This window comes from Andrographis paniculata, unplaced genomic scaffold (genome assembly GCF_009805555.1).
Source record: "Andrographis paniculata isolate CXL003 unplaced genomic scaffold, ASM980555v1 Contig12END, whole genome shotgun sequence".
Lineage (NCBI taxonomy): Eukaryota > Viridiplantae > Streptophyta > Magnoliopsida > Lamiales > Acanthaceae > Andrographis > Andrographis paniculata.
Window position 1 is genome coordinate 5444234 of NW_026137402.1, and position 14046 is coordinate 5458279.

Genomic DNA, 14046 nt, shown 5'->3' on the forward strand with positions numbered 1-14046 from the left:
ATTAGCCCGTGCTCCTGTTCGTTCTCTAGGGTTGTGCGGGCCGTACAAATATCTTATCTTATATACTTTATGTTTGTGAATAATAATATATTTATAATTTATATAAATATTAAAATATTTTAATATTAATAAATAAAATTATTTTTTATTATAATTAAAAAAAATGTGAAATACATAAAGATACTTTTAATTAAAACGAAAATTACATATATTTTAAAAAAATAATAATAATTTCAAAATAAAAAAGAAAAAGTCATGAGGCCATTTGGGTTACCTCCTCTACGCCAAGTAGCAACCCAAAAAAATGATGTTGCCTTTTTTGTTTTTTGTTCTGTTTTTGTCTTTTTAATTTCTAATATTTTTTAGTTTTTTTAAAAGTTTTTTAAAAAATATTGTAAATTATAAATATAAAAATTGTTTAAAATAATAAAAAAAATTAAATATTTAAACAAATATTAATGAAAATAGAATTATAGTTAAAATAAAAATATTTTAACACGTATAAATTAAATTTATGAGTTGAAGGTGTTTGAATATACCTTGAAAATGATTATGGACCAAATAGTTCTGCCATTATATATTTTAGAGTTACGACTGCAACTTAATCCGTCTCTCTAAAATAATTCGACTTACCATGGATTTGAAAATCTCCCCTCAGAAGGCCGACACGGCCGTGTTCGAAGGAGACGCCGGCGGGTACTACGCCTGGACCGCCGCCACCCTGCCGGTGCTCGCCACCGCCAAGCTCGCCGCCGGCAAGCTCGTCCTCCACCGCCGCGGCTACGCCTTACCCCACTACGCCGACGCTTTCAAGATTGGCTACGTCACCCAAGGTCCAATTTAATTAATCAATTAATTAATTTTCTGCTAATATATATACATACATATATATATATAATAGGATCGTGCACCGTGGGATTGGTGCCCCCAAACAGCTCCGACGAGAAAGTGGTGGTAATAAAGAAAGGCGACGCCATCCCCGTGCCGATGGGGACCATTTCCTGGTGGTTCAACGCCGGCGACGGCGCCGCCGTCCTCGTCTTCCTCGGCGAGAGCAGCCGCTCCTACACCGCCGGAATGTTCGACTACTACTTCCTCGCCGGAGCCATTGGCGTCCTCCGAGGGTTCTCGACCGACTTCGTCGCCAAGATGTACGGCCTCAGCCCGCCGGACGCCGAGAAGGTCGCCGGCGGCCAGCCCTACCCGCTGCTCGTGAAGCTCGCCGGCGACGAGCGGCTACCGCGCGAATCGAGCTGCGACGTCGGCGAGCACGCGTTTAATCTGGAGGGTGGGATTGATCAGGGACGGCCGCGCGTGGAGATCACGGGGGAGAAGTTTGGATTGCTGGATGAAGTTGGCCTCAGCGCCGCCTTGGTGAGGGCCGCCGCCGGGAGGTTCGCGGCGGAGCCGTCGTACAGCACCGCCGCGACGTACCGGATGATCTACGTCGTCAGAGGCGGCGGGCGCGTGCAGATCGTTGGCCTCAACGGCGCGGCGGCGCTGGACGCCGCCGCGCTGGAGGATGAGATGTTCGTTGTGCCGCCGTTCTTCGCCGTCGCCATTCTCGCCGGAGAAGATGGGATCGAGCTTTTCAGCGTGTCCACGTCAGCAAGGTAATTATAATAAGTAATCTTTAAGTGAAGACAAAATTAATTAACAGACCGGACTCTGGACTCTGTCTCCATTAACATACCCTATCCCTTATCTCTTATGTATATATATACACGGCAGGCCGGAGTGGGGCCAGCTGGCAGGACACGTGTCGGCGTGGAAGGCATTGTCGGAGCCGGTCCTAGTGGCGGCGCTCAATGTGAGTCCAGCACTGGTGAGGCGTTTCAAGTCAGGTGGCAATTAGTTAATTCTGTGTAATAAATGAATAAATGTCACGTGCCTGTCACTCACCTTCTTCTACTTCATGAATTATGGGGTGATTTTTTACTTCGATTTTCACTTATAAATGGCCACGAATGTAAATTACTAAAATACCTTTACTTTTTTAAGGATTTTAAAGAGTATGCTAGAGTAATAATTAGGAGTAGTATGGAAAAGTATGAATAATTTTGTTATAAAGTGGGGACCACGACTATTAAATAAGGAAACAAGACAATTGTTTTGGGACAGACGAAAATGAAAAAACACAACAAATCTTTTGGGACGGAGGGAGTATATCTTATTTGTTAGGGAAGTATTACAATTGATGAATTTTTGTGTATATTGTATAAGAGTATGTTATGTGATAAAATTAATATTGGATGCACTGAAACTATATTATGTGTTCGTATTATATTAATATATTTGATGTGTTTTTTATAACAATATCGTGTGATGTTTGTTAATACATTGTGTGATTAGATTTTTTAAATTCACTACCGTAGCCACAGCATATTTGTTAAGATTTATTATAGTATCAAGTGTATGGATTACTATCATATTAGGGAGTGTTTGTTTGGGGGATTAGATTTCCAATCAACTATTCATCTCATTTCTCCCCTAAAAACATCAAATTAAACACCTATTTTTTATTTTTTATATTATACTAAAAATTAATTTTACATTCAAAACAACACATCAATACGTATTTATATCAAATCGTATAACTATTCAAATTTAAAAGTTTTACTATTTAAATCTCAACTCAAAATTCAAATCCCCAAACAAACACACCCTTAGTTCATTTGCTATATGTTTTTTTCTTTCTTGTAATGTCTTATGTTCTATATACAGTAGGCAATTAAGATTAGATTTATTATAGATCAAGTAATTTAAAATGCAATTAAAATATGTAATATACATATCAAGTGTATTGTGATCAAAGTATTGAATTTTAAACAATGTAACGAAGAATTGGAGACTGAAGCTCCATTTGGATAAAAGTTTCCGCGATTTTTGAAATTTTAAAAATAAAAAAAAATAAAATTATTATTTAATTTAATATTTTATAAGACAAAAATATATTTAACGTTTTTTTTAAAAAAATAAAAATTTGGTATATAAACAAAACCTAAATATTAATGATATGCCCGGTCATTAATCATCATTGAGGGGTGAAAATAATGTGACAATTGTTACAAAGATAATCAAGATATTTACCAAAAATGTATATCTTATTACCATTATTATTATTATTATTATTATTATTATTATCATTAATATATTTCCTTGCTTTTTTTATTTAGAATTAATTATAATTTAACATTTTCTAATTGATTTCAATAAGTACAGTTGAAATAAATTATTGGAACAAGCAAGAATACTTCAGAATTTGTGGTGTGTTTGTTCGGAATATTTGGTAGAATTTCATTTAAATTTTTTTTTAAAAAATATTAAATTAAATACTTATTTTTATTTTTTATTTTTTGTTATACTGAAAATTCATTTTATATTCAAAATTTTACCGACGAGACGCAGCCGTACGCCTGGAACGAAGATGTCGTCCGCCCTCTCCGCTGCTGCCATTTCATGTACACGACATCCCCGCCGCTCCTTCGGCGCGCCGCCGTTGCACAGTCTGCAGAACCGTGCTACTCGATTCCATCAGACGAAGGATAGGCGGTTTCTTTCTCTCTCGCGCGCGATGCCTTTCGACCTCTCCCCTCCTCCCATCGACTTCGACCTCGCTGTAAGCCCTCCCTATGACCTCAATCTCAACTGGCTTTAATTTTGATTCGATGTCATACAGTTGTTTCCTGCCAAAGATGTATGCAGTTTCATTTTCCACCATTGAGTTGAGAATTGAGATTTGTTAACGCACTACAAAATGCAGTTTTGTCAATTGTATTGTTCAGCAGCTGGCTTGATAGCCTGATGGGTGAGGGCGGCTGAACGCCATTGTGATTGTGGTAAAATTGAGGATTGGGTGTTTGAGTGAGCTTGTTCACTGCCTTTTTGTTTTCGTTTTTCAAATTTGACTGCGGTGCAATAGTTCGTTATCACATGGAATGGAATTTGTGGCTGATTCTGGCGATATGCTGCTTTTTTCAGAGGGATCAGATGCTACTTTTCACATTTGTTGATAGAAAGATTCTGATTTCAGTTAAGAGTTTATGAATATACAGTGGAAAAAATTGTAAATATTTTTTAGAATGCTTAGGATTTGATGTATATCTTTTATTATTCACAAAGGCAGCTTTATAAAGCTCCTGTGTATAATAGTAGTTAAATTACAAGTAATTACAATCGAGTAATTGGGGTAATTGCAGCCGTATGGTTAGGAGATTTTGCAGCAGCAAAATTCAGTTGACTTTAGGCTGCAAGTTTTGGCTGAATTTGGGCAGTAAGTTTCTGTTGTAGAATACCTCTTAACAAAGATTGTGTTAGGTTAGAGGAAAAGAAATCAGTCACCATCTTTGTGGTTGATTAATGATTTATTGCTACTTATTTGCAAATTGTTATGGTGAGATAATTTTCTATACAATAAATGGGTTGGATCCTACTCGCCGGGCTTTTGCCAGTATAAGGGAGCTGAATGTATTTGATCTTAATGTGCATGGTTACTTGAATAGGGCAAAATGCTAAGCCATCATTTTTTATTTTTATATTATGTGTGTTTGTAGCCCCGTTGAAATGTTGTTTAAAAATGTGCGTGGTTCCGTTTTACTATATAGGTTAAATATATCTATAAATGCTGTGATGGGTGGATTTGTGAGTGGCAGTATCCTTGGTTTGTTTCAGGATTCTGCAACTCTTGTGGAAGTTGAACCACAGGAAAACAGGAAAGCAACTACATATGGCGATGATGATGATGCATTGGATGCAGTTGATAATGGTGCTGCGGTGTGTTGATTCTAGATTTTATATTTATGTTTTGATATCTTCCATCATTAGGTTGACTAATAATTGAATTGAAGCACTGAGTAGCAATATGCTAGTGCACAAAGAATTTGTACTGTTGATACGGAAAAGGAAGGATAGTAATGATAAAGAATCATCGCATGACTTGTATGTATGTGTGTGCGTATACATAGTTGGATTCACATTAGACTTATTGCAAGCGCACACACAGTCACTCTCTCTCTCTCACACACACACACGCATATATATATTTATATAGTTGCCATTCACATTAAACTACTTGCATTATGAGTAGTGCAGATTCTCTATGTCGTGTTCATCTGAGTTTCTGTAACAATTCTTTTGTACATCTCCATCATCATAGATGCTTGCTAAATCATACAACTACATTAGAATCCTATCTTTTGTTTCTTAATAGTTAGGTGTTAAGAATCCTTTTGTTAACTTTTGTATCGGATGTGTAGCTGCATCATACTTGCTAATTAACGCCTCAAGAATGTTTTTATCGAATTCATTTTATCTTGACTAATTATATTTTCATCATGAATTTTAGGTGGTTGATCTTTCGGATTATGGCCGAATACGAGGTATTTCTTTCCAGATTTGCTTCGATTCTTATTATCTTTTAGATAAGCATGTTTATTGATGAAAAGACTAGTTTTATTGTGTTGTTGTAGTTGTATTGTATGATTGTGTCACAACTAAAACTTTCAAGTGAGGTTAAACACATTAGGTACAAAAATGCCTTTGGTTCTATTATTTCCCCTACTCTTTAATACTGGTTTAATGTGCTCCGCAAGATGATGAATATCTTGACAAGTTTATAAATGTATGCCCTCTTTGACGGGATGATGTTTTTATTTTTTAGTTTTTCCTTTTTGGAGTTTGTAGCTTCAAAGAATGAACAAAACTTCATGTGCTTTAAAACCCTCGTATGTCAACTGTCTGCGGTAAATATGTTGAATGATTAAAAGTATGGATATGGGACATCAAATTTATTAGTACTTTATGTGAACAAGGTAAACTACTGAGCAACCTTGATAACTTAAAATAATTGCAATTACTACTGTATGCTGATTTCATAAGTTATCAAGAAGGATCCTAGTGGAAACAATAAAACATTTCCAGCACACAATTAAAATAAGGTCTGAATTTCAAACAAAATCATGGTATGCTGCTTCTGTTACTTGAAAGCTTATCCTTGATTTTGGATTTCTGATAAAGTCAGTGGGGAAGATCGAATTCAGTTTCTCCACAATCAAACTACTGCAAACTTTGAATGCCTTGTAGATGGCCAGGTAGTCCCTGGGAGTTTATCAGTTTTTTTCCCTTTGTCCAAGGTTAACATGATGTCATAATTATGTTCGTAATCTTGTAGGGGTGTGACACAGCTTTTGTGACTGCAACTGCTCGAACAATTGATATTTCCCACGCATGGGTCATGGTAATCCTGATTTATCATCTCAACTCAGTGATTGAAACTTCAATAGCGTCACATTCTTATATTTATGATAATAATTTGTACCATTTTACGAGAACAGAGAAATGCAATATTGCTGGTGGTCTCACCTATGACTTGCGGGAGCATAGCTGAAATGCTGAACAAGTATGTTTTATGTTCCTTATCTTTTTTATTTTACTCCGTTTGTATTGATTTAAACTTTCCAGACATGAATATTAGTTTTCCACACACCCCTTTCCTTCCTAACGACAAATATATGAGAATTTCATTTCTTCATTTACTATTATGAGTATTGCTAAGTCTTTCTCTATTTTACAGCTTCCAATAAAATAATATTATTTTTTCTAACAGAACATCACATCAAAATATTATTTAAATCAAAACTCTGATCAAACCTCCAATTTCAAATCAAAACCAAACAGCCCAGATTTGTTATTATTTATTTATTTTTAAAAGGAGAAAGTCCATGCTTTGAAACGTATCGACGTGCTAAGGATATTATTTACTCTGTCCCACTCCCATATCTTAAGATTGATATGCTTTCTTTGGAGTTATTAAAGTACACTTCACACTTGTTATTGAATAAAAGTTATCGATGCTGATTTCAGAAAAGGTGATCTTTATTCTATAATCTATTCCACCCAGTTTCTGAAATATGAAAATTATGACTAGTCTGAATGTCTTTTCTGATCACATTGCTGTATCTGCATTGAACAACCATGTGAACATTGTGCATTTTGCTAATATACTATCTTCTAGGTACATATTTTTCTCTGACAAGGTGGAAATTCAAGATATCACTAACCAGACTAGAATGTTTGCATTATTGGGGCCTAAAAGCAGCACAGTATGTGTTTTGTGGTAAATTTGGTATATATGAAGACTAGCACTTCCCCTTTAATTTTTATGCCCTCATATCTTTTGGTTGATCATATGTGGAAACAGATAATGGAGGAATTGAATCTAGGTGATCTTGTTGGACAACCATATGGCACTCACAAACATTACAGTGTAAGTTTGAGATTGTAGATACTGATGCATGCACATTTATCACATGCTATATTGGTCACATAGAGACTAATTTACCGATAAGCTTCTCAGAAGATTTCTTTTATTTGTAATAAATGGCTTTCTATATTGCTTGGAACAAATCATGGGATTCTTTTGAGGATCCATGATATAAGTTCAAATGTTCTAGCAACCTACATCAATGACTTTGTGACTACTGAGATCTAGTCTTTGCAGCTAACTTAATCAAATCTTTTAAGTTGATGATTTTTTCGCCCAAATTTGATGAAAATGCTTGCTGTTTTAGTTAGTTTTATAATTTATAGTTTCACATTTTGTTTTCTTTTATTTACTTTATTCTTAATAAAGTGTATTTGGATTTGTTTCCTCATGCAGGTTAGTGGGATGCCATTAACTGTGGCAGTAGGAAGCATCATTTCACAGACAGGTTTCACAATCATGATGTCACGAGCTGCCGCAGACACTGTCTGGAAAGCCCTTCTAGATCAAGGTGCAATTCATATGAGCCCCAGTGCTTGGGAGACATTACGGATTCTACGAGGTATATAGCTGATCTTTATCATAGGCCACATTCTCAAAATGTATTTTTTTGCTGATAATCTGAACTAAGGTGAAATAAGCAAACAATTACATGATCCGTCTTTGCTGTGATGTGTTAGGACAGCCTTTTTTCTTAAGCAAGTGGTCTTAATGTGCTCCATATTTGCTCAGCTGTAAACTCAATTCTTCTATATGGCAGGAAGGCCTGCTCCTGGTAAAGAACTAACTAACGAATATAATGTTTTAGAGGCTGGTTTGTGGAATGCTGTTTCTTTGAATAAAGGTAGCAGCAACACTACATGTAAGCATTTCATTTTACAGATGGTGGCATGGGTATTTGACGCCGAACTCTTCTGCAGGGTGTTATAAAGGACAAGAGACAATTTCGAGACTTGTAACTTATGATGGAGTCAAGCAGAGGCTGTGGGGTATTCAATTGTCATCTCCTGCAGAACCGGGAAGTGTCATTACAGTGGACGGCAAGAAGGTAGTGGCATCTTCTCAATGTCGAATGTTTTTTACTGATTAAAGAGAATCTTGCAAATCACACCAAAGGAGAAATAATGCCTTAGAAGAAGCTATGAGGGACCTACACACACACTTGCATATTCGCCGACAACATGATATTGTTAATTTCATCGATCACTTCCATTTTTTGTCGACTTTAACAATGTTGAACTAGTTAGCAATGCTGATGGACATTGCAGGTTGGTAAACTAACAAGTGTTACACTTGGTACGAAAGCTTCGGGGCATTTTGGATTAGCTTATGTCAAGAGGACTGCCTCAGTGGGAGACTCGGTAACTGTTAGTGATGGGATCATGGGGACACTTGTAGAAGTTCCATATCTCAAGGAACAACTTCCACTTCAATAGCCATAGCCCGGTGGCTCTAAGCTTCCTTGTTTGCCTGTATTGTATTCATATCCATCTTTCATGATTGCACAATATCTATTTCTTATATCAACAGTATAATACCGATATCTTAAATGCAAAACAAGCTCATTCTCAGGGTGTGGATGTTTTTTTTTTTTTTGCAGCTTGACCTGAGTTGGTACATTTGATGTCCTTGTTGATGGCTGACCTCTGTTACACTTTTTGGATATCAAATTAAATTCCATTGGATTATGGTGTGTCGTACACTCATCAGGTATGTGTTTAGTAACAAATCAATTTGATGCAATTCGATCTTTCTGTGACACACACACATATGTATGTATATATATATACAGACTTGCACAAATCTATTTGCTAGCAAAATATTATATTTATACTATGTTTGAACAAATTGCATGCTTAATGTTGCCAGTAAGTAAATATAATTCATAACTATAAAACATTGCCATTAACATGAAGGAAATCATTTCTTGCTTCTAATTTCCGTGGACATAATCATAATTAAACCAAAAAAAGTGGGGAAATAATCCCAGCCTGGGTGGCAAAATCCAATTTATTCACTAAATTTGACAATATAAATATATATATATATATATATATATTACACATACAAATGAAATATTTGCCTGAGCATCATCTAGAAAGGTTACCAGTATTCATGATGCTGACGAAGAGGAAGATGCAGGGGATAGTTGAGGAGCTGGCGGCGCATGTTGAGCCACAAATGCCGCGATCAGTGGGTTCACAAGATGCGGGGCCTCATCCTTCAAGATCAAACAGTATTTATCAAAGAATTCACAAGAAATAAATAAAGACTGTTTCAAGATGTACAAAAAAATATAGTTCACTGTGATCAATGGAATGAACTTTAGGTGCTCAAAACTATGGAGGATAAAACAGAATCATAAGGAAACTTCCAGAATACCAAATTGGTTAGAATCTTTAAAAACGCTTTATGATACAAGACAAAAGAGAGGAAGAAACCTGAGGACAGTGGCCAACATTTGGTAACACGACAAAATCTTCGACAGTATCAAACTTTGCAAAAGCTTTCCCAAGATCTATTGGCTCCCAAGGATCCTTGTCGCCCCAAGCCACCAATACAGGGCACTAGAACAACGAAACAGAAATGTCGTGAATCAAAAACAATTATATTTGATCGAAAGATGTTGGAAGGGAGCTAGTTCTCCATAATTAAATTATGGTACTTTCACTAGAGGAATCAGTTCTTCTGGAAGAGGTCCTTCTGAGTAGCAAATGAATTCAAGAAACACATCTGCAGCGCCATCGACAAGTCCAGGATTCAGAATTATCTTAACTAATTCTTCCGTAACCTGGGATGTGTCGTGATAACACTGAAGTCCATATGGAAACAATTAGGACCTAAGCACAACGGAACAATAAAAGATAAAAAATGAACACGATCCGAAACCTGACAAAGAATATTCCGGACTGACTCTGGTGTGGCAACAGTTTTGAAAAAGAATTTACCCAGAGATGTGTTTCTGCAGTAAAGAGGAAATATAAGAAATATGTTATAAGATGTAGTGAAATTGAAGCTGAGCAGTGTTCCTGATTCACCTTAGCAAACTCTGAAAGGATTTTATCAGAGGTTTTCCATACCAAGGCTGTTTCTTTATGTGCAACATACGGAGGGATATATTCAATAGTATTATACCCTTACAGATTTCGGGGTTCATGACTGCAGCCTGGAGACCTACAAGTCCTGTATTCGGAATAACAATATAATTTTAGTTTTTCTACTGCACATATGGAATTCTATAACCTTAACATATTATAAAGCAATATGAGGTTTCTGGCAGCAGGTATAAAGATTATGTGCAGGAATGCATGTAAATTAATAAATATCATTCTATTTGTCTCCACAAGTCCCCTCTCTTCCTTGTTCAAAATACGTCTAACTACGCTTGCTTCCGGAGGGAAACCTTCATAGCTAATCATTTTACCATTTACCATCAAGTACACAGTTATAGCCAATTTCTAAGTTTCTTACAAGGATCATTTTATTTTTGAACAAGAACAAAACCAGACACACCAAAGCTTTTTCTAAATTCAAATAAAGTCAATTATTCAAAAGCATAAGCTATCTAATTTTACATTTTGATTTTCAACTTAACATAACTCAAGTAACACAATATAATATGCTACCATCTCTATATTTATTACAATTGAGATTTATTTGCACACGCAGAAAGAACAACCTAGGTAGACTAGGTTATCAAGTGATTGATGGAACTTATCCACAAATCTCAGTTAAGGAACACTTCAATTATTGGAAGAAAGTGGTAAAAGAGGTCACCTCCTATGGAATTGCAGATAAAGAAAGCTTTATCCTTAACAATTTCCATACAGAAATCATTTAGTTGGCTTGCCCATGTCTCAAATGTATAAAAGGACTTTATGTTAAGATTTTGGGGATTAGGTTTGTCTGAATAACCATAACCAATAAGATCGATTGCATACACTCTGTGTCCCTGCCCAAGTACAGGCATATTCTTCCTCCAGTGCTCACTGATAAGAGAGTGCAAGCTTTATCAAAATGAAACTAAATCGTCGCATAATATAAGAAAGATCAGATGATAAAATGTCTAGACTTCTCAGATATTTTTTTGCATATTTTGTTACAAATCTGCAATGTGGTGAGGTTCACATAATTCCGTTAAGGTGACGAGTTTTGAAATTAAAATTGCCAAATATAAAATCAGAATTGAATAGCTAAGACAGAATTACAAATCAATTACATCTATTAGATCATACTGGCTATTAAAAAACATTCAGAAATAATTTATGTAAATTAAGATGAATAAGTTAATTTTTCTAAACAAATTAAGTTGATTAAACATAACAGATGTTATATTACATTCAAACATCAGTTAAAGATTGTTGTTTGATGCTATGATATTAGTTCAGTTGCATCACATGATTCATCACATGTTTGAAATGTAAGAGAGAATGTTGGCCGACGGGCAAATCACATTATACAGTCGTGTTTTGTAGTATCTCTGAGAACTTTGTGAACAAAAGTTTAGAGAAGTACATCAATTTGATACACTTTGTGCATGATGCCCGATCCCTACACTCACTTTGTTAACCTCTTAGTACTGAATAGCATGCAGGATAAAACTGGTCCAAACAGTTAAAATTATACATTTTAATTAAAATTTCCACACTCTTGGTTGGTAAGAGTACCGAAAAAAGATGATACAAGTAAAGTAGGTTTCTACTAGAAAATTTTAATAACTATAGTATCATATTTTAAAGGAATAGTCAAATCTAATATGACACTGCTATACTGATACTTGATCACAATATATATAATTCTCGCACAAATGATTAATCAGTTATTCGAAATTTTAACAGGTAGTGAGTGTCATCAAGAGCTCTCATGCACTACAAGCTGAAAATCTTATATTGTCTTCAAGAGCAATGACAAATGCAAGTAGATATAAAAGATGCAAGCTTACACTTATAGTTTGTGATAATACCTATATTATACAGTTGTGGAGATGTGAAATTGAAGCAGTGTAGACCTGTTTGCTCCAAAACCGTGAACCAACACCATGGCAGGCCCACTGATTCCAGAATACTGGTATCGGATAGAATAGCCCCTCCATTTCCATGTGCTACAAAGCAACACAATGAATAAATACAAACATCAAAGAACATTGTCGATGTAGAGAGGTCCTATAACTCAAGAAGCATTACCAAATGAACTAACAAATGGGTAATGCTAGAGGCTTTCCAATATATCAAATGCAAGCTACTCTTAATTCTAATATATATACTCTTCCTGAAGTAAAATTAGGAGTGAAATTGAAGAGATAGATGTAGGGGCAGGTACTGGTTGGAATTATTAGTGCCATTCCATTCCGAAAATTCCAGTACAGTTTGAGAAGTGGGATTGAACCAAGGCAAGTTTTTATGTCCCTACTAAGTTTCAAATTGATACTGAGACAAGGAATATATTTATGTTAGTTCTGTCTTGATTCTATCCCGAAAGCTATTTGTTATATATAAAATTATAGTATAACCTCATTCCCGATGCAAGGCTGCCATTTGGTTTGTGAGTCATTATAATTGACATTAAAAATATCATAATATTTGAATTTATTCCACAAATATCATTGTATTTGTATTACAAGAGACTAATAAACATATTTTTGTCATTTTATAGTACTATGTATTGATATAATTACTTTATTATATTATGCATGAAACTTTATTATTTTTTTTAAAGGAAACATCTGTAATATATAGTTTTGATCAAACTGAAATTGTTGTACTTGCTATGTATAAATTAGAATCATGCAACAAGATCTTAATGATAAAAGGATTGACCTTTATCCACAGAAAAGCAAGATAAACCTAAAATCTATCCAAATTTCCATGAGAATAACTCAATATGCTGCAACAAGCAATCGCCGAAAAGCAGCCCTAATTAAAGAACTGCAAATACTCCATCAATTACTAAAATCCATATTAAATTACGAATTCAATCACACAAAAGGTAGTCCGACGAACAACAAGAGGCATTGTAATCTTTTACCTAGTTTTAATTTCACAGTGTTGGGGCACGGCGGCACTTTCACCGACTTCAATGTCGTCAACTGAGAAGCGAGTCCGAAGAGAACTAGACACAGAGAAGGCATTACGCGTCGACGCAGAGTACACAGAAACCACACGGCCACGGGGATTAGAGAATTTGTTGGATAAGCGCGGTTTGGCAGTAAATGAAGTGTTGGGAGGCATCACAGACGAGCAGAGTATGGGGTAATCGAGCTTGGGAATCGCCATTGTTGAAGACGCAGGGTTGGCGTGGCAGTCTGAATATCGACTAGGAAAAGCAAATAGTTGAGGTGGAATTGACGCCACTTGGACGACGCCATAGCTTCATATTCATTTTCGGTTTACGAGTAATATGGAATTTAGATAAGTTACATGGTTCATTATTTCACACCATTCAAAAATAATAATATCCTAATATAAAAATATATTCAGTCCGTCACAAAATAAAAGATGGACCTGGAGGTATCGTGAACCATGACTTCACGGTAGAGCTGGAAATGAGCCGAATATAGGCGAGATTATCATGTTTGAACTCGACTCGTTAAGGATTCGAGCTCGACTCATATTCGTTCGTTAAGAAATATGAGCTGAAATTTTTGTTTGAGCTCGGCTCGACTCAGTTTATTAAAAGAAATTTTATTTTATTTATTTTTAAAAATTAAATTCCGTGAATAATAATTATAATTTTTTTAATAAATTTAAATAAAATATAATATTAATAAAGATATATATTTATTAATT

General features: G+C 35.4%; 2 protein-coding genes across 3 annotated transcripts; one reads left to right on the top strand and one right to left on the bottom strand.

Annotated features, from left to right (window-relative positions):
- The first annotated feature begins 524 nt into the window (after positions 1–524).
- Positions 525–12269, top strand: LOC127252348 (uncharacterized). 2 transcript variants are annotated; one of them, XR_007839068.1, is made up of 16 exons: positions 525–833; positions 902–1613; positions 1732–1844; positions 3409–3619; positions 4672–4773; positions 5345–5378; positions 6170–6235; positions 6333–6397; positions 7013–7100; positions 7199–7264; positions 7658–7823; positions 8022–8105; positions 8182–8309; positions 8530–8733; positions 8862–8971; positions 12100–12269. XR_007839068.1 is itself a non-coding variant. In XM_051276499.1 (15 exons), exons 1-14 carry the CDS (start codon positions 635–637, stop codon positions 8695–8697), a joined length of 2202 nt encoding a protein of 733 aa, XP_051132456.1. In that variant the 5' UTR covers positions 526–634; the 3' UTR covers positions 8698–8733; positions 8862–9097. The 2 variants fall into 2 exon arrangements, 1 of the variants encoding a protein (XP_051132456.1); XM_051276499.1 differs by lacking the exon at positions 12100–12269 and having other exon boundaries at positions 526–833; positions 8862–9097.
- Positions 9135–13630, bottom strand: LOC127252359 (uncharacterized). Its single transcript, XM_051276513.1, has 8 exons — positions 13286–13630; positions 12270–12362; positions 11039–11250; positions 10300–10444; positions 10151–10223; positions 9927–10073; positions 9703–9828; positions 9135–9482 (listed from the first exon to the last, which is right to left on the bottom strand). Exons 1-8 carry the CDS (start codon positions 13531–13533, stop codon positions 9375–9377), a joined length of 1152 nt encoding a protein of 383 aa, XP_051132470.1. The 5' UTR covers positions 13534–13630; the 3' UTR covers positions 9135–9374.
- Between the last annotated feature and the right edge of the window lie 416 nt (positions 13631–14046).

Bases quoted from the DNA above. Each gene is read 5' to 3' on its own strand.
- LOC127252348 (XM_051276499.1), top strand. From the start codon at position 635: ATGGATTTGAAAATCTCCCCTCAGAAGGCCGACACGGCCGTGTTCGAA. The intron at 4,774-5,344 runs GTGTGTTGATTC...CATGAATTTTAG, and splicing joins CAGTTGATAATGGTGCTGCG to GTGGTTGATCTTTCGGATTA. The intron at 7,101-7,198 runs GTATGTGTTTTG...ATGTGGAAACAG, and splicing joins TGGGGCCTAAAAGCAGCACA to ATAATGGAGGAATTGAATCT.
- LOC127252359 (XM_051276513.1), bottom strand. From the start codon at position 13,533: ATGGCGATTCCCAAGCTCGATTACCCCATACTCTGCTCGTCTGTGATG. The intron at 11,251-12,269 runs GTCTACACTGCT...CTCTCTTATCAG, and splicing joins CACGGTTTTGGAGCAAACAG to TGAGCACTGGAGGAAGAATA. The intron at 10,224-10,299 runs GTGAATCAGGAA...TCTTTACTGCAG, and splicing joins TCCTTTCAGAGTTTGCTAAG to AAACACATCTCTGGGTAAAT.